Below are 26,256 nucleotides of genomic sequence, written 5' to 3' on the forward strand. Positions count from 1 at the left end.
TGGTTTCCTTCTGCAACTGTGTGAAGGATCAGAGGCCCCTCTAGCTCTCGTTTCTAGAATAGCATCAAGACCAGGAGGAGTCAGTTATGCCAGGAAAAGCCATTACCCTGACAGCCTCCCTCCACCTGCTAAAAGCCTGCATCCTTCCCCTGGGGCCTCACCCCTCCAGAGCTATTTCTTCTCAGCTCACCTAGCTCTGCCCAACCTCAGTGCTCCCATTGAGGGAGGTGCTTGCTTAACCCTTTCTATGCCTGAGCAGAGTCAGCACCAGCAGGCTCCCTTGGCCTTTTCCATTGCCCTTCCCTGTGTCTTTCCATCTGGAATTCCTCCTCCCAGATGCCCAGGAGCTTATGTAGAGGAGGAGAGGGGACAAGAGGCTGAAGACGTCAGAAGGGTGGAAGACAGGCTGGCAAGTTGGGGTCATGGGTTAAAACCTTCATTGTGTCACTGCACTGCTGCAACTTAAGTTCATCACCCACCCCGTGGTTCTGTCCTCTCTTTGCTCAGGGAAGCCCCTAGGGATGCAATACCACGTGCCCTGCAGAAACAGGCTTACTGTTTGTGTGTAGAAGGTCTGACTTCCTCCTGACACATGTCCTTACATCACTCCTTGCTCAGTGCTTCTGCCTTTCTGCTTCGCTCTGCCTTCTGTCCTCCGTGGAGCCCGGTTCCTGGTTCCCAGAGGAAGGGAGGTTCGGGGAACAGACTGATGGGCGGAGTGGGAGCTGGTGGGAGGCTGCTGAGAGCTCTGAGGCCTCCAACCTTGGGGGTGGCTGTCAGAGGGAGGACCAGAGCAGAGCGGCGGGAGGAGAGGTCCGGGTGTCACCCCTCAGTTAGCAGAGGTCACAGAGCTGGGAGGAAGGGACTGAGGAGCATGGCAGGCTGGGCTCTACCACCCCACCAGCCTTTCTGCCTTCTCCTCTCCAGCCTGGCAGCCTCTCACATGCATATTCCTGGACCTGAAGGAACTGCTTTTCAGGCATGGGGAGGTGATGGCTGTATGTGGGTGGGCACTGAGTCTGGGGGGGGTGCTCCAGGGTCTGGCTCTATGGGCACCCCTTCATACTTCATTGCAGGGGCAGGGGGATCGGTGCCAAAGCTTATTATACTTTTTCTCCCGTCCTTATAACCATCCTTGGAGGGAGTTGCTGCTTAGAGAAGAGGAAACTGTGGTTCAGAGAGGGGAGATGCTCAGCCAGGAGAGAACTGTGGGCTTGAAACCACTTCGGCATGGCTCCAGAGCCACGTGGCTCTTTGCATCCCTTGGTCATATCAGACAGGGACCTCCTGTTGCAGACCCAGAGTTGGGAGTCAAGATGGAGAGACACCAGGCCAGGAGCAGCTAAAATTATTATAATTATTGCTACTATCATTATTAACACTCTCATGGTATTTAACAATGTCAGATACTTTACATGTATGAATTTACGTCCACAACAACCTTGCATTACCACCCCCACTTCACAGATGAAGGAAGTAAAGCCCAGCAAGGTCATGAACCTTGCTCAAGGTCACACAGCTACTTAAGGGCAGAGTGTTCAGTCATGTTGGACTCTTCGTGACCCCATGGACGGTAGCCCATCAGACTCCTCTGTCCGTGGAATTCTCCAGGCAAGAATACTGGAGCAGGTTTCCATTTTCTCCTCCAGGGGATCTTCCCGACCCAGGGAGCAAACCTGTGTTTCCTGTGTCTCCTTCATTGACAGGCAGATTCTTTACCACTGAGCCACCTGGGAAGCCCCATACTTAAGGGTTAGTGCTGGGATTTGGAGCTCAAGTGGTATGATTCCAGAGACCCTGTTGTCATCATTACCATGCCATACTACCTCCAGTTGAAGCAGAAGGAGGAGTCCTCAGTGGACCCCTGGAGCTTGGATACAGGACTCCCATACGAATGGGTGTCCATAGTAATAGAGCTGTAACCATTAGAAGGAAAGTTCCAGGCCACTATGTCACTCAAGTTGAGAGGACAGAGGGAGCAGTGAGGGCCAGGGCATCCCAGGGGGCTTCCTGGAGGAGAGGAGCATGCTGGGCTGGGAAGGATCTCGGGCTGTGGCTGCTAACACAGCGGACACATTGGCTCTGAGTTTCTGAGCTGACTCGCCTGCCACACACTCCTTGTGGGGGCCTCTGCAGGTGGGGACCAAGGGTTGGTGAGGATGCCATCTCTGCTCCCCACCCTGAGATGCCATTCAATGCTTCTCCCTCCTGAGTGCGGGTCCCCCTGCCAAGGCTCGCTTAGCTGGTTCCTCACCCGTGATTGCCGCAGTTAATGTAGCAGCACCTGTTCCAGCCCTGATGTAATAACCTCCTCAACAGAAGCAGTATTAACTCCCTCACTGAACTGTTTGATGGCTCAGGATCTCAGGGCCGCTTATCCCAGATACCTGTGGGGTGCTCTGGGATGCAGAAGGCCCACACTCCCGCCTCACCTCAGACAGCCTGGCCTTGCAGGACCTTGAGGGCTCACGGGCCTGAGACCCCTCATCACCCCCTGCCCTGCCCCATGCCCAGCTCTAAGTGCTCAGCCCTGGGGCCCTGCACACAGTGGCTGCTGCAGAAGGCAGTGGTGTGTGTGTGTGTCGCATTGAAGAGGTTCAGAGCCAGGGGAGCTGTGAGGATGAGGGTTAAAGGAGAGACCAGCAGGCGGAGGGCCAGTGCACAGGTGCCCTGCCCAAAGCCCCCCTCCCACCAGAACCTCAGAAGAGGGTCGGGAGATGGAAGTCTATGCACTCAGCTGCCTGCTGGGCCGCCCTGACCTGGCAGGGGGCAGGAAGTCAGACAGACAAAGTGTTTCCTTCCACTTCTACCCCACCCTCAGCCTTTGGTGCCTTGGTCACCCAGGTAGGCAGGGCAGCCAAAGAGCAAGGCCTGGTCCCCTGGGCCTGGGATGACATGAGTGTCTCTGCTTGGGAGGGAGTGCTTCATGCTCCGTCCATTCTTTGCTCAGATTTATGGACAGTGGAGTCCCAGAGGGGGAACAACAGGCAGGGGCCCCTCCTTCTGACTCACCCTGCTCCTCCTCTCCCCAGGAAAACCACATCTGAGGGGGGCAAAGGACCAGAGTTCCAAGGCAGCCTCGTCTGTGCCCTAAGAGCCCACCAAAGCCCCCATCTGGGGGGACATGGTCAAAGTGGAGATCCAAGCGGAGGATGTGGGGCATGAAGGTGAGGCAGGGCAGGTGGGGCTGGCATGCTGGGGAGGAGTGCAAGGCAGAATCAGGCTCCCTCTCAACACAGCTGGAAGCCACCTGAACATCTCCTTGGGTTCAGTTAAAAGCACTTTAGAGGAAAAAAGTCATAATGCTGTCATGCCTCATCTCCCCAGCCTGCTCGAAAAATGAGTTGTTCCACATAAATGAATTTTCCAGACAATGAAAGCTTATCTTTTTTACGACCGTTATTATTTTCATGGTTGTTATTACCACCATCTCCCACTGAAATGGCACATTACTGCTTCCTGGCATGTCCCCGCGCATTGCTCATTGGCTCACCCCTCCCCAGAGGAGAAGTGCTGCTCCCGTTGCTGAGATGAGAACACTGAGGTTCGGGGAACTTATGTCACAGACTCAAGCTCAAGTGGTTGGTAAGGTGGGAACCTCGGCCCAGGATTCCATGCCCTCAGTTTAGCTCCTGAGGTCCCCTGCTTCTCTGGAATGGCTATGTTGTCCTGCCTCATCCTCCCCAGGCACTGCCCACTGTCAGACAGCAGAATGTCTGTCCCTCCAAGGTTGGGGGTCGTGTTCATAGAAACCGCCTAATAGTTCTCACTCCTTCACCCCAGAAGCCTTTCTAGGCCCTGTGTTTTGGCAAATTCTAACACTACAGGCAATTTAAGGTACCGACGTACACACATATGGGTAAAGAACCCACCTGTTAATGCAGGAGACAGAAGAGACATGGGTTCAATCCCTGGGTCAGGAAGATCCTCTGGAGAAGAGCATGGCAACCCACTCCAGTATTCTTGCTTGGAGAATCCCATGGACAGGAGCCTGGGGGGCTACAGTCCATAGGGTCCCAAAGAGTCGGACATGACTGAAGCAACTTAGCATGCACGCTGTACACACATATGTGTGCACACTTGTGTTTTCCATACTGGGGACGCATCTGATTTCCATTCTCAGGTGAGAGCTTAAGCTGGGCACGCAGGAATATTGACTGGCTGATGCCAGGACAACTGTGGGCACCGGCATCAGGCTCTGTTAGCGCAGACTTGCAGGTGCCTGTCTTATCTGGTCAGTCTCAGGTTTCCATCTTGCAGGTGACCTACCTCACATGACAGGCTTTACTCCTCCCCTTGAAAACCTTGCCAGGGACTTAGACAGAGCTTCTTGTCTACCTCACAAAGATGGGCCCCCAGCTGCCAAAGATGGTGGAAAGGGAGAGAGGGAAGGGGTAAAGAGGAACATCTGTAACAGGAGAAAGAAGCTGGTTCTAGGTCAAGCCCCAGGATTTTTTTTTCTGCCTATAACGGGATAAGTGGAGCTGCTGAGAAAATGTGGAAAAGGAGGAGAAATTGACCAAGGATCTCATGCAAGTGCACATGTATGCCTGCGTATGAACACCTACATGCTGGTTCATGTGCATGTGTGAATACGTGCTTGTGCCTATTTGGCACAAGCATACACATCTGTGTGTCTTGTATGTGTGTGCATTCACATGTCTGGCTGCAACAGTGTGTTATGTGTGCAGCTAGATTTATCTGGGAGCTGGTGTATGCCTGTTGGTACATAATGTGTATAGTTTGTGTGTGTGTGTATACAACTGTGTGGCTGATAGGCTGACAGGTTGGGATGAGTAGACCTGGGTTGTGATCCTGCCCTGGGCTCTCCACATCTGGGGGAATTACAGGAAAAGGCATGATGAATCAGTGACCTTGGGGCCCATCTGTGTAGCAGAGAGGGAAGCAAGACTCAGTGCAGGAGGGACAAGAGGGTGGGGAGACCTTGTGGGCAGGCAGAGAGTATTCACAGGAGCCTCTTTGCAGACTGAAGGAGCTGGATGTTTGTTGGAACCCGGTTGGAACCGGTTGCTGTGGTGATATCTGCAGTGGGGGGTGGGGGAGATGGGGGCCAGGCCAAGAGGTGGGGGAAGGGTGGGAGGTAGCTCAAGGATGTGTTAATGAAAAGCAAAGGGGAGTTGCAGACCCCGTGTCAGGGCCAGAGCAGGCTGGTGGCAGAAATGGCTTGTCGGCCACACAAAGGGAGCTGTAGGAGGCCGGAGGGGCACAATGCCCAGAAAAGAAGCTGATGAGGCGTGTTTGTAGCAAGGAGACAGGAACAGGGAGGATGGCTGTCCATTTCCCCCAATTACAGCTCATCTGCTGGCTGCCCACACAGAGCTCCAGAGACTGGGGGTGGGGTGGGGTGAGAAATGCAGGCACTCACCCCTTGTTTGGCCTCAGCAAATTCCAACTGGATTTGAGAACTCAGGGCCCACGGGTAGTGGCCATGAGGGGCTTCAGGCTTCACAGCTACTCTTGTAACTTTGACTGGGAGCATTGGAATCCCCCCACTGAGTGTTTTGAGTCTGCTCAGGTCTGGGTGAGCATATGGAGCATTACAGATGGTTAATGAGCAAGAAAAGGGTGACTGCTACAAGGAACATTTATTTGCTAAGAATTTTATAGGTTGAAAAACATATAGCCCCTCCCTACAGCAGTTATTAGGAAAAGGACAGAGTTTTTCTTCTTTAAAGTATTAACATTTTGCAGAGCAGGAACATGAAGCTCAGAGAGGCTGTGACTGGCTACAGGTCACAAAACAAGTCAGTATGTTGGTACTAGAAACCAGGTCTACTGACTTCATCCCTTGCCTTACTCTTTCTTTTCTTTAATAAATCACTTAAAAAGTGAAAATATTCCTTGCTCAGTCGTGTCTGACTCTGTGACTCCATGGTCAGTAGCCCACCAGGCTCTTCTGTCCATGGAATTCTCCAGGGAAGAATACTGGAGTGGGTGGCCATTCCCTTCTCCCGGGGATCTTCCTGACCCAGAGATTGAACCTTGTTCTCCTGGATTGCAGCTGGATTCTTTATTGTCTGGGCCACCAACAAAGCCCTATACTTCTGTTTTATTACATTATTATTTTTTGGCTGCACAGCATATGGAATCTTAGTTCTCCAACAAAAGATGGAACCTGCACCCCCTGAAGTGGAAGTGCAGAGTTTTACCCACTGTACCACCAGAGAAGTCCCTTACTCTCCTTTCTTCGAGGCAGCTTCAAGTCCTTTCAGTGCCTATTTCCCCCCTTTCCTTTGAGCATGAATCCCATATGGCCGGCTCTTGAGGGACTTTGGCAAGTGTCTTCCTTTTTATGCACATCCATGGTAGCTGTGGGGAGGAGGAAATAAGGAAGAGTAATCAGCAAACCTCTCAGCTCCTCCTCCACCCCCTCATCCAAATGACCCACTCAGCTCAAGTGACCCAGCAGCGCTGGGCTCCCAGTGAGCCTGCAGGGCCGGCAGCTGTCCCTGGTGCTGAAATGTCCTTGTCTCAAGAAGAGAGGCAGAGGGCAAGGGGCTATCCAGAAATCTCCCTCAGGTACATCCATCCACCTCGATTCTCCCTTTCCCATTCTCCTCTAGATCTCTCTTTTATCTCCCTCCCTCCATCTACTTCTTTATTTCCTCCTTCCCCCTTCCTCTTCTTCCTCAAATCATAGGTTTCCGGAGTGGGAAGATGACTCCAGGGTCACCAAATCCAGCCTCTCGCATCAGCTATTTACCAGCTGTGTGATGTTGATCAAGTTATATCACCTCTCTGTGCTCCAGTGTCTGCATTTAAAAAACAGAAATGGTGATTCCTCCTTGAAGGTCTGTGGTGGAAATTTGTTGGAATAATGACTCAGGAGTGCCCATCCCCCTGCCTGGCAATCAGTAGGTGTTCACTAAGTGGGATCACCATGATTATTTCCAGGTCAGTGGTGTTCTCCTCAGAGTTCATCCCAAAGTTCATGCATTTGATGACAAAACGTAGTCTCTTTGGAAGGAGCTTCCTAAATGGTGCATCATTCTTAATGTTTAGACCAGTTTTCATTTATTTGGAATAGACTTTTATTGATATTTTCATTGAAAGATTTCTTGATTAGAACATTTTCTTACTGAGCCTCATTTCCCCCCTCTACAAAGTATGGGAGATAAGCCCTCCCCCTCTTGCCTAAGGAGCTAGTGAGAATGTCCTTGACCACAGGAAGAGGTCTTATTCCTGTGAAGGGGTACTATCCCTATTTACATGTGTGCCTCTGTGTCTGTGCGTTTGTCTGTCTCTAAGGGGACTGGGCTCAGTTCTGTGTGTTCATCTCTGGGCTTGGAATTTCTGGAGCAGGAGAGAATTGCATCTTTTGTTCCCAACAGCACCTAGCATGGATCCTTACCCTGTGCCGGGACTCAGTAGTGCTTGTGAAGTTCTGTGCATCTATGTGTTCCACACATGTGCATGAATGTTGATTCTTCAGTGTGGGCCCTTGCTCACTTCTCACTGTCTCATCTCACTCGGAGGGACAGTGATGAGCTGAGCCTTGCCATGAGCCTGTGCTCATTTTTCTTTCTCTCCAGCAGTGATCCTCAAGGTGGTGGACAATAAAAAGAAAGAGGAGCTGTTGTCCTTCCAAATCCCCATCAGGTATTTGCATGTCTTCCACCCCTACCACTTTGAGTTGGTGAAAGTGAGGCAGAGCCCTGGGCTCTGGGCTCATGTGAGCCTGGGACAAGTAGAGAGAGGGCAAGTGGGCACCACCTAGATGGCCCCAGCTATTCCTTCAGAGCAACTCTGGGCATCTCAGGCCTACCCAGAAGTATGACAACTCTTGAGCCATGTGGGACTCAAGAAACATAGCTCCCAGCAGATAGACAGGAATGATTTCCATAAGAATTTGGAATTCTTTGAGTTCATCTCCATAAAACAAGCCCAATGAGCACAGAACATCTACCACATTAAATGAATACACCAATTAAAGATGTATTCTCATTTCACACATGTTTAAAGACAGGGAAGTTACCTAAAAATCAAAGAAATGCAATATTTACAGAGCACCTACTATATTCCAGGTCCTGGGCTAGACACCACACACACCATCTCTAATTCTCAAGGTGAATCATACTTTGCATCATAGAACTGAGACCCAGAGAGTAGAATCCTCTCATCCTGGGTGACAGAGTAAGTGAGCAGCAGAGTCAAGGGTGCGCCTAGGACACGCTGTCTCCCAAGCTAGTTCATTCTGTGCTGTCTCCATGCTGCCTTGGCAGGAGGAAGGCTCAGGAGAATTGGGGTATGTGGGAGACAAAGTGTTCCTTGGAATGCACCCCTCTAGTGGACAACACCCCTCTAGTGGACACTAGAATGCACCCCTCTAGTGGACAACAGGGCAAGAGCCTAGAGAGGTGCATTCCAAGGCACTAGCCCCTCAGTTCATGACCCAAACCTCCCTGCCCAGCACTTCCTGCCCAACCCTTCTCCCCATTGCTGACTGATAGAAAGGCAAATTCTTTCCTTAGTCAAGTACTTTATTAAGCACCTACTGTGTGCCAAGCACTGGCAAGAGATGGACAGAAGCATCACTTTTCCCTCTCAGTATGCATCACAGACCCCTATGATTGTTTAAAGAACAATGTGAAGTTAGCCTGGGTTCCTAACCCAAGTTTGCTGCTTAACAACAATATATCCATAACCCCCTAGGTCTCCATTCCTCCTCAGCAAAACTTAGATACCTTCCCTCCTAGTGTGGACATTAGGAAGGTCAAGTGCCATGATGGGCATAAAGCACATAGCAAGGGACCTGGCACATAGTAGGTGCTCAGTTCAGATTAGTTCTCCTCCTCCCTCCCTCAGGCCCTGGCACTGACTTCTTTCCAGCAACTCCTCAACCACGGCCCCAGGAGTCCATACCTTCCCTGGGTTCTGAGGAGAACCCCATGCCCAGGGCCTCAGTAGGAGGAAGCAAAGACCCAGAGAGATTAGTGACTCACCTGGGAGACTCAGCACTTCAGCCATAATTCTGGGAACATCACCCAGACCTCCTGGCTCTCTGTCCACTTACAACCCTTGTTATCACATCTTTACAAAGAGAGCAGGCAGGCAGTGGTCCTTGTGAGGGCGATGAAATATTCAAATGGAACAGGGAAGATTTATTATATTGATCTCCTTGGAAGGGCTCACAGGGACCATGAGCTTTAATTATCAGCTGGGAGCCCCAGTGGAGCAATGCCAAGTGATTGTGGAGGGCTGGATTTATGGCCAAGGTCGGCCCCTTAGTCACGCTTCTTCCTGTGTGTCTTCTTCCAACACCCTGTCCCCAGCCCACTGAGTCTGGGAAAGCTGATGAAGCCACTGGCAAGACCCAACTATATGCAACAGTCATTCAGAAGGGCAGCTTCATCCCCTGCTACATCGACCACAACCACACAGCTCTGGAGGTGTTGGCACCGGGACCCTCAGGCATGGGGTGGGGTGGGAAGGGGCCAAACTTTAAGCAGGCCCCAGACTCTGCCCTTGGCCACTCTGGCTGGCCTGATGGTGTGAGGCAGGGGCGTCTGGAGAAGAAATTGAGAAAGAAAAAAGCAACTGGGCCTTTCAAAAATAGCCGAAGTAGTTTGTATAGAACCTGCCCTGGGATGGCAGGGATGATGGGAATAATGATGATGATGATCCTTGATCTTTTCCAGCACTTTCCAGGCATGTGACCCTGCCCTAACCTTGCTCTGCTCCTCACACATCATGCAGGCATGCTGTAGGGAGGACAGGAGTTTCCGAAAGTCTATGACTCCTTGACCGCCATGGGGTGAGGCAGAGCGCCCCTACCTTGGCCCACATTCTCTGATGTTCTCTCCCTTTTTCTGTCCCTTCAAGAGCAGTGACCCCTGAAGTAGGGCTTACATACCCTAAGGGAAAATTTTAGGGACCTCCTTACCCTTCCTTGTTTCTGAAGAAGTTTGGTTGGTCTTCCACTTAAGTCATCATTAATTCATTCAACGACTATTTTTGGAGCCTCTTCCATTAGCCAGGTCAGGGCCAGGCCCAGCTTGGGCCTAGCTTCCATACATGCTCCTCTCCCCCCATTACCTTCTATCTCCAGACCTTTCAGTAGCCCCAGGAGGACTGGCAATGCTCCAAGAAGATGTGGTCTTGGGACCTAGCCCTTCTCCCTTGCCCTCAGCCTTCAAACAGCCCAGGATGACAGATTCAACTCCAGTCATGGCCAGAGTATGATCAGGGTGGGAGATAGGTGGCCTAAGCTTTAGGCTTCCCCTGCCCCAACAGGGCTGGTCTGATCTACCCCATAGCACTGTAAGCCTGGTAAGGCAAGAAGTGTTCTTCAGCCCCATTTCAAAGCTGGGAACACTGAGACCCAAGGGGAGTCTAGTATGGGGGCTCCTAACCTACATCTCTGCTTCCCCTTGAATGCTAAGGGTGTCAGACCTGCAGAAATCCTCTGCTCCCATCTACCCCTCTCCCCCTTTGATTATGTTTTTCCTGAAGGCAGCCAGCAGCTCACACACACACACAAGGCAGAGTGACAACAGTTTGGCCTTGCTGTCCCCAGATCACACCCCACAGTGAGGGGGCTACACCTGTAATACCCAGGCTGAACCTTGGCCTGCAACGTGCTCCCCACTGTGGATCTGTCCCACCCCCACCCCAGCCCTCTGACTTGTCCTGTAGAGTCCGGCCCCTTTGCCATCCAGCACCCTTCCCACTCCCCTGCCCCAGCACAGATAGTCCTTCCTGTCTGCTCCTGATTGCAGAGCAGAGAGCACAGTGGAAGAAATGGCTTCAGGTTGGCATGAGCAGGTAGGTGCTCATTCACACTCGACCATTCAGTACGAACAGTTGGAAATTAACAGCTCCCTCGCCATGCACACACACTTCTCAGACCCCTGTCTCAGTCCTTATACCTGTTGGAGTCCCTGTGAGTAAAAGTCTAACAGGTTCCAGTGAAGTCCCTCAGGCCATGACCCCACTTCCATCCAGAGTTTAAACTGCCACCACCAGAGATTCAGTCCTTTGATTTTAGTAAAGGGATTCTGTCTCTTGTGAGAGCTGAAAGGTCCTCATCACTATTTTAAGCCCTTGTCAACTCATACCTGTGTAGAGTGAGCGGGCAACCAGCTGAGGGGAGTCCTGGCAAGGGGGCCTTAGGAGAAGGTGCTGGAGAGACAAAGGGAGGAGAGAAAAGAGAGAGAGATCCAGAACAAGCCCCTACTCCCAGGCACTCTCCTCCCACTGAAAGCAACGCTAGAAGGGCCAGAGAGAGTGTGGGCCAACCTGGCAGGGGCCTCTTCCCGTCCCCTTCCTCATCTTCCTGGCCGTCTCCTTGGCCCCATCCCTGGCCCATCCTCCTCCTCCCCAGGCCTCCGTTTGGGTTTGGTGGGTTCCCAGTCCTCAGGAGGGGACTCAGTGAGGCTGCCGTGAGTCCTGGGGAGGGGAACCTAGGCACTGCAGCCCATATCCAGAGCAAGGCTTTCTCAAGGCTAGGACCAGCGATCTGAAGGATCAGGGTCTGTCACCTGTCGGGGTCCAGACCTGAACGACATGGGCTGCCTCACTCTTTTCCTCTCACATCAATCCAGAGCCCATGTGGGAGTCCTCGGCCACCAGGTTGGGCACAGAGCCAGCAGTGCTGGACACCCATCGCACTCCTGTACTGAGGAGGGTCTCTTTGCCTCTCCAGGGACAGTCAGGTAAACCAGGACCCGGCCTCCGTGGGGCTTCCCATCACCCCACTCTCCTTCCCCATGCCGTCCGTGATGAACTTTGAGGTTCCTCAGGTTGGGTGCCCTCAAGTATGGTGCTTTCCCTCATTCGCCCTATCTCTGGCTCATATCTCTAGTAGCTCACCCACTCATGTATTCCTTCACTCACTCAGTCAGCTGTTCACTTGACTGTTATGTAAGAGTTCACTGAATCCTGGCCTGTACCCCAAGCCAGGCCTGTCTGTGCAGTGGAGAAGCTGCCCTCAGGGAGTTTTTGGGTTGGTGGAGACAGAAGTCACACATGTGAAAAGGTTAAATATAAAAGATAATGTATAATAGCAACAAACCAGGAGTGACTGGCAGAGCTCTAAAAATCAGCGAGGAGATAAATATTATATGATTCCACTTGCATGCTGTGCCTAGAGTAGGCAAATCACAGAAGCAGACAGTAGAATGGTGGTTGCCAGGAACTGGGAGAGGAGAGAATGGGGAGTTATTATTATTTAATGGGTACAGAGTTTCTGTTTTGGATAATGAGAAAGTTCTGGAAATCAGTGGTGGTGATGATTATGCAACATTGTGAATGTACTTAATGCCACTGAACTATACACTTAAAATGATTGAAATGATAAATTTTATGTTATGCCTGTTTTACTACAATAAATAAAAATTTTTAACCAAAGGTGAGAGGATGTGAAGGCTGGACAGGTGTCCAGACATTGGACTGTTGAGCTTTTAATAGGGAAGGGTTGGTGCAGAATGGTTGAAAACAAGAGCACAGGTGTGAAGATGAGAATGCACAGGACATGATATACATCTGGGCTGGAGAGGAGGGTGGTGGGTTGGAGTACACCGGGGAGGGGTGTGCGGATTGTGGCCGGGTCCAGGGCAACGGCCTCATTGATCTCCTCCCATAGTCTTCCCTTTGTCCCACACCATGGTCCCAACTTTCCTGGGGTCTTAAAGAAGATAGGAGTGCTTGGGAAGTCCTTCCTGTTGTCTGCCAACCAGAGTTCGTGTCTGGCATGGCGAATATAGAATGAGGTACCCCTTTGGAGCCCCAGTCTCCATGTAAAGGCAAAGACACTGGAAGAAGGCTTAGACACGAACAAGAGTGATGGTGGTAAGGAGGGGTGGGACAGAGGGGGACTCTGGGGACAGAGGCTTCAAACCCAAACCAATCCTCGGCCTGATTTCCCCAGAGTCATCTCACTCATGGCCCTGCATTTACCCAGAAAATTATGAACCAATCAGCAGGCAATCCTGAGGGACAGAAAGCGCTGACTGCTTTAATGAGTGAGCCCCCTCCCCACCCCGGGGGGCTCTGGCTGCCTTGGCTGCCTTGGCTGCCTTGGCTGCCTAAGTAGTCTGGGTGGGGGCATTGTTCCCAGTGCCTCCTGCATGTGTGGGACTGGGGGCCAGAGGCCCAGCGATGGTGGGACACTTGCTGAAGGTCACCTGGGATGGCAGTTGGGCCAGATTGGGAACTCACTGGCAGCTGGCACAGAGATGCCCAGGTCCCAGCAGTGAGAGGACACGGGCAGGCTTCTGTGGTACAGGTAGGGAGGTGAGGGGGTGAGCAGAGCCCTACCTGGAAGGGGCACCAGTCAGCAGCTCACACAGATCCCTGTCCTGTCCTCTCTCGGAGTATCAGTCCCTTCATCTTAGTTCAGGGGTGGGGGTTGGACTACGTCATTTCTGGGACCGGCCTCTCGGACACCTTGGGGTGTAGTGATGTCCCACCAGCACGTACCATGACACAGCACTGTGGGTGGGGACTCGAGGATCTAGAAGACCTGGGTTTGACCCTTCTTCTGTGACTTGCTGGCTGCGTGAACTTTGGCGAGCTTCATTTTTTTTTAATCTGTTGGGCTGTACTGAGTCTTGGTTGTGGCACATGGGGTCTTCTGTCTTCGTTGTGACAAGCAGGATTTTTTTTTTTCAGTTGCAGCATGCAGGCTCTAGTTCCCCGACCGGGGATTGAACCCGGGCCCCCTGCATTGGGGATAGGGAGTCTTAGCCTCTGGCCCACCAGGGAAGTCCACTTGGCAAGCTTGTTGATTTCTCCAATTCCTAATTTCTACCTTACTAGGCTGTTAGGAAAACTTACTGGGTTAACCTGTGCAAAATATCCACATCCTGGGTGGAAGTGAAATGAATTAGGACCCTTTCAGAGCTGCCCTTCCCCTAGTGCAGTGTCCCCTCTGAGGCCAGCCTTGCCATTGCTCTTGTTACATTTGGCTACAAGTAGCGTGAACCCTCATTCCCATCGACTTAAACTCTTGTGGCACCTTGGGATGGATCCCTATGAAGATGCTGCCAGAATTGGTTGATGCGTGGGCTCAGCAGCATCCTCAAGGACTCAGGATCTTTTCAACAGCCCTGGATTGCCATCTTCAGCTGGTTAACAGCTCATGGATACAGAATGTTCTGGCACCCCATCCAGAGGAAGAGGTGCCAAGACCAGGAGGACAAGAGAGCCTCTCCTTCCCACAAGTGTTTTTTTTTTTTTAATTTATTGAAGTATAGTTGATTCTCTGCTAAACAGCAAAGACTCAGTTTTACAAATACAGACATACTTTTTATATATATTCTTTTCCATTATGGTTTATCACAGGATATTAAATATAAACCCCTGTGCCATACAGTGGGACCTTATTGTTTACCCATCGTCCTACATATAATAGTTTATATTTGCTAATCCCAAACTCCCCTTCCCTCCCTATTCCATCCCCCTCCCCCTTGGCAGCCACAAGTCTGCTCTCTGTGTCTGAGTCTCTATTTTGTAGATAGGTTCATTTGTGTCATATTTTAGATTCTACATACAAGTGATGTCATGCGGCATTTGTCTTTCTCTTTCTGACTTACTGCACTTAGTAGGCCAATCTCTAGTTGTCTCCACATTGTTGTAAGTGGCATTATTTCGTTCTTTTTTACGGCTGAGTCGTGTTCCATTGTGTATATGTACCACATTTTCTTTATCCATTCATCTGTCGATGGACATTTAGGTTGCTTCCTTGACTTGGCTATTGTGAATAGTGCCGCTGTGAACATAGAAGTGCCTGTATCTCTTTGAATCATAGTTTTGTCTGGGTATATACCCAGGAGTGGGATTGTTGGATGATACGGCAGCTCTTTTTTTTTAGCTTCCTGAGGAACCTCCATACTATTTTCCATAGTGGCTGCACCAACTTACATTCCTGCCAACACCCACAAGTGGTTTTTATGAGGACTTGGCAACCTCCTCCAGCTGCCCTTCAGAACACTCCCCCCTCTCATCTTTTTGGCCGGAACTGGATCACATGCACTTCTCTCAGCCAATCATGGAGGAAAGGCATGGCATATCACCCTGCCAGTAGCAAGTGCTGACACGTGTAGAGAAGGGGCACCTGGACCAAAGCCGGTTCTCGGCTAGGAGGAAAGAAGGGGAATGGCTGATGGGTAGGCAGCCCTCAGTGTCTGCTTCACCCCTCTCAGAGCCTGTTGATGACAGCAAAGCCTGAACTCTGATGAGTTGACCTGGCACAGCCTGTGGGACCCAACATAGGGTGGAACTTAGGAGTCACTCCTACCCTGACTTCCTACAGAGCTGATAGAGCTCCTGGCTGATGAAATGCAAGCAGTGGAGTCTGGGCCCACTTGTATCTCTTCCCTGCTCAGCTCCCACAGCCAGTCTGCACCCAAGCTCTCATGAGGCCCCTTTCCCTTGCTGGTGTCTCCTCCTGGCTGGACCATTGCAGCAGTCTCCAGCAGGGCCCCTCCCATCCATCCTGTGACAAGTGGCCACAATGGCTCCCTGCCCAGGGTTAGGCCCTCCCCCTGGACTCCTTGTCCCTACCATGGACAGGGCAAAGCCCTCACTGTCAGCCAGATACACAACGCCTTGTCCCCTCCAGCCTCCTGGGTCTCTGTCCCTGTTCACCCAGGCATTCTCCAGCTATACTGGTTGACTGGCTGTTCATACCCATGCTGTCCTCTGTCACCTCCCAGTCTTGGCCTCTGCTGTACTCTCAGCCCGGAATGGTCTTCCACCTTCTTATACCTACCTCTGCATGATCCCTAAGGATCTCCCTTCTCCAGGCTGGAAGTCATAGCTTTTCTCTCTCAGACATTTGGTTTCCATGACCCACAATTTGCTTAGGACTCTGCATGGATCATAAGTGTGTGTGTGTGTGTGTGTGTGTGTGTGCGCGCGCACGCATGCACCCTATTCCCCTGGCAAGCGATGAGCTCCAGAGGGGAGCATGGTCAGGCTCTTGTTCTCCCATAGGCCCTACTGCACCCCAGTATCCATGAGCATGGAGAAACCACCAATTAGGATTTGCTGAGTTCAACTGAACTGAGCTTTCACCTTCACAGCAAAACATCTGCTGTCTCCTTCAGCCTTCACAGCGGCCTGTCAAAATGTGGCACCCAAGATGTTTTCTCATTGGACAATGAAAACCAGGTCCTAGAGAGGGGAAGGGACCTCCTGAAGGTCACACGCAAAGTTGAGGCAGACCTGGGCCCAGAGTCTAGGTGTCCCAGCCACCCAGCATCAGCTGCCCCCGCAGCTGCTCTTGCCCTGCTGGCCACCACTGCATCTGGGCAGAGCAGGCAGCAGCAGGTGTGAGTGTGGTTGTGGTAGGCCCTGGGGAAATGGGAGGAGGGACCATAGGCCCATGTAATGAAGGCTCTGTCCCAGGGGAAGGCAGGTCTGCCTCAGTGGCTGGGGGTTAATGGCTTTGCTGAAGATCACAGCTGAAGGTTAATCACATTCCTTATTCCACAGCCTGCCAGAGCCTTTGCCATTAGCATCTGTGGGGAATGGCTTCCCCACTTATGGTGCTCCCACCCCATGCCACCAGCGTCTTCACCAGGTCCCTGGCATCAGCCTCTGGAGGTAGTTTAACCTTGATTCCTTGCCCCCACACCATACATACAGGAGAGATGCTGACCCTTCCTCCCCAGTTCTAGGTCTGAAAGGATCTTTCCTGGGGGACTCATCTGGGAAACCATTCAGGGAGGGAGCTGTCCTTCCTGGCCAGGCAGACACTGTTTCTTGCTGTGTAGACTCCATTTAGACACATTAATAGCCCCTAGAGAGGACAGCCAGCATCCATTAAACACCCCTCTTCCTGGGTGGGGCAGAGGGGGCTGTCACAGGTCCTCCTTGAGTGCCTTGGTATCTGGCAGATGGTCCAGGCTGTGTGGATGCCCCTCTGGGATTCGGGAGAATGGTCGCTCTGGGATGGGCATGGTTTGGGGATAAATCCTGAAATACCATTCCCGGGCACCACAGAACCCAGAGCAGCTTCTCTGACTTGACCTGGTGGCCAAGTCACTGTCCCTGAGCTGCCACCAGCGCCTGCTCTCAGGAACACTCTCATCACCCATGTATTCAGGCCCCAAAGTAACTGCAGCTCATCTCTCCAGGGGCAGAGGCAGACACAGCTGAGCCTCCAGCCGGGCCTGGGAGGATGGGAGAGACACTTTAGTGTGACAGGCATCAGGGCCCTGCCACAGCGGGGGAGGGGACCCACACTGATATTTCGCAATCCTGCTGTCAATAACTCCTGGAGCCAGCAGTGCATTTGTGTTGACCTTTTCGAGTGATGACTGATACCCGCAGGGGAGCCAGAGGTGGGAGCGGCTGCCACTGTTGCTAAAAGCCCTGGGCTGGGAGCAGAGGCATGGCAGCTACTTGGAAAGTCTGCGCCAATGACCCCCAAGCTCCTCCCTGGGTTGGGACAATGCAGGGCTGCCTGCTGGGTGTTACAGGCTGACGCCACCCACCCCAAACACACACACACCCAATCCCATCACTCACTCATCACCTTCTGATCTTTGCACATTCTCTCCTTGGAGTCCCTCCTCATTCTAGGGGGTCCACATATGCCAGACTAGATGCCACCTCCACACTTTTGCTCAGGAGGTTTTCCCAACCAGAATAACATCCTCCCTCCCTTCAGCCTGCCAGACCTTTCTCTCAGAGGCTTCCTCTAGTCCTGCTTCCTTCAAGCAGGTTTTTCTGATCACCCGTGGGAGTGTCTCAGATAGTCCCTTGTTTGGGGGCTGTTGTTAATGCTGTCTCATTTTGTTGTTTAAATACTAGCCACATGTGTGCCCCAGATGCTGGCTTAGTCCCGCAAATGCTCTATTGAAGACCTGCTGTGGCTGCTGCGAGGGGCTGGGATACCCATGCAGGGCAGAGAGGGGCTGGTGACAAGGACAGAAGTCACATCTAACTTGGCATCTAGAACACCACCAGCCATGGGTGGGAACACTGGTAGAACTGTTGAGGAAGAGTTTCCCCATGATGAATCAAGTGCCTTAAAATATGCATGTCCTTTAATTCAACCATTCTATTTTGGGTACTTGTTCTAAGGAAATAATTTAAGATACAGAGCTATGTATCAAAGATTATTCAGTGCAGTTTATTGGACAAATGGGAAGGGAGAAGCCAGGATGCTTGGACATGACAGAATGCCCTGCAGCTACTACAGATGGGTAACTAATATTACTTAGAACTCTGGATATGCTCAGGTTTTAATGGTAAATGTAAAAGGCAAGATGTTAGGATGATAATTATACGGCGATTATACACAAAATAGGCATAGGGGAAAAAAAACCTCTCAATAGAAAGAGGGAATTCCCTGGCGTCAGTGGTTAGGACTGCAGGTGGCATGAGTTTGATCCCTGTTTGGGGAACCAAGATCCTGCAAGATTCACAGTGCAGCCATAAAAAACAAAAACTCGAGAAAGGAACATGCAGTATTATGAACGTTGTCTCTAATGTAGGAATTCAGGCTTTATTTCATCTTTCTGCTTTTCTGTATTTTTCCAAAATTGTGTGTTGCTTTCATAATCCTGACAAATCTCTGTGATGTATACAGACATGCTCACACCTGGTCTGAACATTCCTTGATTTGGGAGAAGCTGTGACCCCACCATCTACTCCCACCTTCTCCTTGCAGCTGTCCAAGCCTGGGGGACCCCCAGAGCTGCCCCTGTGGCATTGGTCTTTCCTCTTCCAAAACCAAGATGGAGCCACCAGCTTCTCAGAGGACACAGCCCGGGTGCTGGAGTAATGCTCCTCGTCTTCAAGTGAGTGACCTCCATTGTCACGTCAGGGAAGCCACACACCGGGACATGTGTCTGAAAGGGTGTTCAGACCATCCTGCCTCTGCCTCCTGTGGGGATGGGTGAAGGGATCCCAAGAGAGCCTCTAGTGTATGCAGACAGATTGGAGGGCACACTGGGGCCTGGGCCAGGACACACGGGCCCTATTCCCATACTAGAACCATGTGTTTATTGCACCACTACCTGCCTCCAGTTGTGTCTATCAGTGACGAGAGAGGAGAGGAACCCTTAGAGCTCACAGCCTTGGAGGCAGGGAGACAGGATTCAGAGACCAGCTGATCCACAGTAAGTTCCATACCATCAGACTGAAGCCCCCAAAGTGCAGAGCCAAAGGAGAGCTGTGTAAACACCCAGAGACATGGAATATGCTTAGAGTTGGCCTTGAACTCAGGAAGCCCTGAAGGGCAGAGGAGATTTGTGCAGGTAAAGGTCAGGAGGCAGGAAACAGGTGGGTAGTGAGGGATGGGAGAATTAGATGTCAGGTACCAAAGGAGGCTTCCCTGGTGGCTCAGTGGTAAAGAATCTACCTGCAGTGCAGGAGACACAGGTGGCTCAGGTTGGATCCCTGGGTCAGGAAGATCCCCTGGAGAAGCAAATGATAACCCACTCCTGTATTCTTGCCTGGAGAATCTCATGGAAGCAAGCTGGGCAGGCTACAGTCCATAGGATCACAAAGAGTCGGACACGACTGAAGCAACTTATCACACAGTGCTGACCATAAGAGGGGCCCCAGTGGGACCTCAGATGCTGGGATCCAAGAAGCCTGAGCTGAGGGCTTTGTTGGGAGCCCAGCTGATCTTCCCCCACAGTGAAAAGCAGTGAACCCTGGACCCTTAACATGTCCCTGGGCATCTCTGTGTTGCCGCTAAAGAGCCGTTTTTACCACAAGATGCTGTTAGGGAAAGGCCTAAATGGACTGCAAGCTCCCCATCACTGTGAGTAGCCTCCTGGCTCGTCCCCTGGACACAGTCCATGGCTGGTCCCCCTGGCCCTACCCCTCCCAACCTGCTCCACCTCGCCCCACCAACAAAGCGAATCTGGCTTCTCCAGCAACTTCTAGCAGGGCCTCCACCAGGGCATCTGACCACCTCAGATGTGAGGAGTACCTCCAACACCAAAACTCAGTCTTGCCCCTGGGCTAGTGATGAAATTGCCCCTGAGCAACTTGGGAGAAGCACAGGGAGGCCCTGGGGGATAGCAGACTTTTAACCAGCCAGACCTGAGTTCAAATCTTGACTTGCCCTCGTCCTCACAGTAGAATCTGGGACAATTTACTTAACCTCTCTGAACCTATAGAGCACCCATCTCTGAAACGGAAACAACATGCTGGATATGATTTCTCTGTATATCATGACAGTCTAGAGCCAGACTGTCTGGTTCTTGCATTTATCAGCTTACAAGACCATGGAAAAATTACTTGGTCTCAGTGCCTTAGTTTCCCTGTCTATAAAATAGGTTCATAATAATAGTACTTTTCTCATATGGTTGCTGTGAGTTTTGTTTTGTTTTTGAGGAAACACCTGTATAACACTTATCATCATCACTGTCCATTTCTATGCCACATTTTTCCCCAAAAGACTATGGTCAGGGGACTTCCCTTGTTAGTCCAGTGGTTAAGACTCTGAGCTTCCAATGCAGAGGGCCTGGGTTCGATCCCTGGTCAGAAAACTAAAATCCCACATGTGGCATGGCCAAAAAATTAAACTCATAAAAAACAAAGAAGCACAATTTGGCAACCAAAAGTAATTTTAAAAAGATATCTTGGCCATCCTGACATAATAGATAGTGTTAGGTGTTCAGTCATGTCTGACTCTGCAACCCCATGGATTGTAGCCCACCAGGCTCCCTGTCCATGGACTTCTCCAGGCAAGAATACTGGAGTGGGTAGTCATTAATAGACCTCAACAAACTGGAGCTTCCCCACTCCACCAGGAGGCAAGTCTGAAGGAGCCAGTCAGGTCTCCTGTGGGCTTGGGCTCAGGCGGGTACAGAAGCAGTTAGGGTGAGCAGAGGTGGGAGACCTGCTCCCGTTTCCTTTCCACCCTCTGGGCACAGCCTCCACCAGGCACCATCCTAGGGAACCTGGGACAGTGGGCAGAGCAGTGGCAGCAGCTGCCTGCCCTGGCCAGTGTGGCCAACGGTTCCCTTTACCTCCCCCAGGACACCAAGCTGAAAACCATAAATAGTGAGGCCCCCCCACGGTGGATCTCTCCTTCCAGCTGCTTTCCTCCAATGTAAGACCATGGTCCGGGAAAGCTCAGGGCCCGGCAGCCCACATGCCAGCTCGTGTAGCCTCTCAGTGGGTTGCAACCTCCTTCTCAATCGCTGACCTTGTTCAGGAGCTTTTGGAAGGAGGGGGCTGCTGTTCTGAGGGTGAATTAAGGCTTGAAAAAAACAGATTAGGAAGAAAGAGTTGAGAACAGAGGGCCACTCAGACCTGGGAGTCAGCCTCTAACTCCTCCCATGCCAAGCCTGACTCCTTGGGATCAAGATGCTATAAGAGTGAATGAACTAGGATATTCGCTTCTGTCGCTGTGTAACAAACTACCACAAACTTAGTGGCTTAAAGCAACACTCATGTATGAGCTCACACTTCTGTGGGTAGGCAGTCCAATACAGCAAGACTGAAATCAGGATACAGGATACAGGCAGAGTCCTGTTCCCGTCCAGAGGCTCTGAGGAAGAAAGCACTTGCAGGCTCACTGAGGTTGTCATCAGAATCCAGTTCCCTGCAGCTGCAGGACTAAGGTCCTTGTTCCCTTGCTGGCTGGGCTGTCAGCCGGGGGCTTCTTTCAGCTCCTGAAGGCCACCCACATTCATTCTCACAATGCCTGCTCCGTCTTTATGCCAGTCCGAATGTCAAACCCCCCTCCCACAGCAAAGCACTCTGACTTTCTCCTCTGTCAGCAGCCAGAGAAAATACTCTGCTTGTATAGGGGCTCCTGTGATTCGATCAGGCTCCTGCTGATGTCCCATATTGAGGTCCGCGGTGCCACGTGACATAATTTTAGGAGTGACAGCTCACCGTATTCACGGGTTTCAGGGCTTAGGGTGTGGAATCTTGGAGGCTTGTTTTTGGAATCCTGCCCGCTGCAGCTGAGTTGGCCTGAGTAGAAAAACCCCATGGGCTGAGCCCTGTCTGATAGATGGGTTCTCTTCCTCCAGCAGCTGTACCTGAGCTCTGAGTCCAGCTTGAACCTGGGTCACTTGGCTCCAGGGCACATGACAGGCTGGACTCTTTCCACTTTTCCCTCTGAGGTGCTGAGGGAAGCAGGAGGTTGGGATGTGGGCTGTTTAGGACCATGAACCCTGGAAATGCTTGCAGGGGGCTGATGGCTGGATCGGCCCACTCCTGCTGTCTTCCCGGGCCAGGAGAAATAGCCACCTGCTCTAGGGTAATACTTGGCCCTGTGACTTTACCTGTGAAGAACCCAGGCACTTCCTTGTGGGAGCGTCTGAGGGGGTATCTGGGAAGGTACCAACCCCAAAGTGTCTCCCCGCAAGCCCTCTGGTGAGTGCTGGAAACCTCCCATGTTCCTCATCGCCCTCTCGAGACCCCTCTGGTTCTGGGTCACAGAGGGTCTGTTAGATACCACCTGACGTCCCCCTCCCCCCCACCAACACCATCAATCACCACCAAACCAGGGACAGATGGAAAAGTTACCGAGAGGGGAGGACACAGAAGCAACAAAAGACCCCAAGGAAGGGGAACCAGAGTCCCTGGAGAAAAATGTCCCAGACTGGAGCTCAGCCCTCCACGGCTCTTCTCAGGGTCTGGAGTCAGTCAGTCCAGGCCACAGCCAGCCCCTTCCTCACCCCCCCGCCCCACCTTCTACCCATTTACTGGAGCACATGTGTCCTGAGGACCGAGAGGAGCATCATGTGCTGCTGGTCAGGGCACTAGGGGACCAGGCAGGCAACAGGCAGGTGGGCAGGATGTTTCCTCCATCGCCCAGGGGCCGGGCACAAAGGTCTCAGTGATGAATTATTCACTGGAGCTGTGCTAAGTGCAGAATTAATCCCTTTCCTTCCAGCTGGCGGCCTCACTAAATTATCCCTCCAAGTCATGCGGGAAAATGCTGCCGAATTCATTTAGCTGCTGAGTGTTTTGATCTGGGCCTTGTGATTTTAGCTTCCCCTTCTCCCAGCCCCCTCCCCCTGGAGGCGGGTTAAAAAAAAAACAACAAAAAAACCCTTTCAGTAATGGATTTCCAAGAAGAAAGGAAAAGAAAGGGGATCAAGATTGGGTGTGGACCAGGAAAACAGTACTGAAGGAAATTCAGATTCTGCAGCCAAGTGTTCATACACACACAGTTCTACACATGTTCTCACACCATCGCATTTGAAAACCCACACACAGACAACCACATATGCAGAGACACGCACACACAAACTTACACACCTCTCTGCAAGGGTGTACACATTTAATGCATACAGATATATGTCCCCCCGCACACATGCAAACTGACACACAGATGTTTTCACACCGGCACTGGCGCACACAGAAGCGCAATCTTTTTGTGGTTAAACTGTTTCTTGGCAAAACTGTCTAAGAATTGGCCAATAACTGACTCGCTTTGGTTCTAGAATCTTGTAGTCCAATGTGGGGGCCTGAATATGAAGAGCTAACATGGATGGCTTTGGCATAAGTTTCCTGCAGGCTTGGTAACCCGATCATTCATTCTTTTATCCCACATATATTTGACGAGGACTAGAATTTCAGAGGCCCTTGTGGACTGCAATGAGGAGAGGGAGGAGCCGGCAGACATGGAGCCCACCTGCCTTGAATTCACCTTCCTCAGGCATGGACATGTCTCTTTGCTAGTGTCTGAGCCCTTTGGCATCCTCCTCCTTAATGGTGGTGGGAGAGTGTTGATGAAGAGATTAGAGGGTATAGAGGGTACACCTAAAGGATGCGTCCTTGGCTCCACTCTTCACCGTTGTCTTTACTGTAACACCACTACCACTTTCCATGCAACTGCAAGTCTTTGCTGAGCACCTGCTGTGTAACTGATACTGTCCTGGGTTTATGGGCCTTACACTGAAAAAGATGAGAAAAGGCCCTGTCTTCACAACACTTGTATTCTTAGAGAACAGGGAGTGTGGACTAGACAATGAGCAAATCAATTCATGAGCAGATATCAGCTCAGGATAAGAGGCCAGATGAACCTCAAATGAGGTGACATGATAGGGAATGTTTCGACAGGCTCTTTGGATCTGATGGGCTCTCTAAGTAAGGTTACCAGCCAAGCTGCTATATCAGAGAAGACTGGGTTCCTTCCATCTTATTGGTCCACCTAAGGTGCTGTCCACCAATTTGTGGTGGGAGTCACGCAGCCTTCATCTCTGCATTCCAGCCTCTTTCCTGAGAACCTACATGTCCTGCAGGTTTGGGCACAGGCCATCCTGGTTACTTGACCTTCTGGTAAACACAGTTTCCTCACAGCCACAGCTTTCATATCATCCATTCTCAGAGCTCCAGGAACAAGAACACTGTGGAACTTCGAAATAGGCAGAGACCACAGAAGTGTCTCTCAACAGCTCACCTGGATAGGAATCTCTGTGATGCTAACCAGCACGGTTCTCATCCCAGCCTCTCCTCTTGCTCTGCCAAGTCTGGGAGCTCACTACCTCCAGAAGCAGCCAGTCCCATGGTTCAGTGGCTACAGCTGATAGAAGTGCTCACTCCACATTGAGCCCACCCTGCCTCCAGGGGCTTTCCCTCCGCCCCAGGCTGCTGACTCTGCCCTCTGGAGCCACAGGGCAACCCCAGCAAGCCTCCTTCTGAGCCCTCCACACGCTGGCGGGCAGACTAGCCAACAAAGCCTGCCATCACAGTCAATGGCAAGAGGGAGCAGTTGCCTGGTTTGGGGTACTGTGCTTGAAGCTGGTTCTGCTGGTGACAGGTTAAGCTTTTTCCCTCTGATGGAACTTCTCAATGGACACCTGCTGCTTAGAGTCATCTGCCTTAAGCTGGAGTTGTGTGTGTGTGTGTATGTGTGTGTGTAGATGAGTACATTCATGTATAACTACACATAGATACAAAAAACTAGGAAGAAAACATGGACACCTGCATATACTTGGAAAACTTCTCTTCATAACCTATTCAGTGGGAGTTCACCTTAGAGGTCTATTCGACTCTGAGAACCCAGGAGCCAATGGCCACTCCACATATACATACATGAATAAACCCATAGCCTCCTCCATTCCCTCTCTGATCTTGGCCTCTTCTCTTTGAAGAGTGAGATCTGGTCCCCCAGGAGTCTGGGCTTCTCCAGGCTAAGCAGTCTGCCTCTTTTAATGAACTGGTTTCTAGATCCCACAGCATCCTGGGTGCCCTCCAGCTTGCAGACAGCCTCTTTGAAGTGAGATCACTGACTGGGTTTTCTAGGCTGACTATGTGGGTGGGAGCCTGGCTTGCACACAGTAGGTGCTTATTGTGTCAGCTCCTGGAAATATGCCTCCCCACGAGGTGGGACAAGTCCTTGCTGTCATCTGGGTGTTCTCTTGGGGCTGGGATTTGGGACCTAGAGTCTTGCCCAAGCAGGGTGCCAGGTCACCAGGCAAGTTAGGGCCTCTCAGGTGGGTAGCCACCCCTCTTTAGCCCATAGCCCTGAGAGTCCCTGGAGGATTCAAAACCCACTGCTTCCTTGGGTTTGTCACAGACGGGGTGCATTGAAGGAAAGGAGGAGGTGGCCCCTGCTAGCCCCACTGAGGGTGGCTCCCACAGTCCCATCTGATCTGACCTTCCCCCTCCTTGTTCTCCTCAAGGTGGGGGGCAGGGCTTTGATCCCACGCAAAAGGCTGCCCTGGTGCTTTTATTCAACCTACTTACAAAGCTCTCTCTGGAGACCAGCCAAGAGTAGGGACAAGTGGCTGTTTCGCAAATGTGGAGTGGAGGGCAGGCGACAGGCAGAGCCATGTGGACTTCTGATGAATTTTTATGGATTTTTGGAAACCACACATGACAGTCTTGGGGCTGGTCCTCAGAGAAGCCCCAACACAAGCTCGTCTCCATTTCCTCACCAAGCCCAGCTGCCCAGAAGACCCAGTGTCCAGGGTAGCACAGCAGCCTCCTCAGCCGCTTCTATCCTCCAAGAGCTTCAGTTCCACCCCCAAGACTTCAGCTCTGAAAATGCTACTGTAAGGACAATGGCGAATCCAGAGAAAAAAATACCCTTTCCCCTCTCTCAACGTCACAACATCACTGACTGTCTTCCCTGCTGTATCCCCGGCCCCAACCTCACCCTGAGCCCCTTCCGTCCCTGTCCTCTCATACTCCCACACCACATGGCAGGAGACAGAGAAATAGTCTATCTGTCTCCAGTTCCCAGGTACCCTTTTCCCGCTTGCCCAGACTCTAGGCCCAATTCAGAGATCTTCCCATACAACCAAAGGCAACTGGGGACAGATATGTGAGAGGGGAGAGCCTGTGCTTTTCCAGGGC

The 26,256-nt window shown here is 51.6% G+C and overlaps 1 protein-coding gene across 1 annotated transcript in view; it reads left to right on the forward strand.

Annotated features, from left to right (window-relative positions):
* Positions 1-26,256, forward strand: part of CCDC33 (coiled-coil domain containing 33) — a 107,415-nt gene that overhangs the window by 27,484 nt on the left and 53,675 nt on the right. Inside the window, 9 exon segments of the mRNA XM_081547261.1 lie at positions 3,033-3,167; positions 7,554-7,663; positions 9,294-9,582; positions 11,644-11,777; positions 18,644-18,773; positions 19,619-19,748; positions 20,398-20,413; positions 20,970-21,002; positions 21,005-21,041. Coding sequence (XP_081403387.1) covers positions 3,033-3,167; positions 7,554-7,663; positions 9,294-9,582; positions 11,644-11,777; positions 18,644-18,773; positions 19,619-19,748; positions 20,398-20,413; positions 20,970-21,002; positions 21,005-21,041 — 1,014 coding nt within the window.

This window comes from Giraffa tippelskirchi, chromosome 12, assembly GCF_054371585.1.
Source record: "Giraffa tippelskirchi isolate mGirTip1 chromosome 12, T2T-mGirTip1v1.2.pri, whole genome shotgun sequence".
NCBI classification, from domain to species: domain Eukaryota; kingdom Metazoa; phylum Chordata; class Mammalia; order Artiodactyla; family Giraffidae; genus Giraffa; species Giraffa tippelskirchi.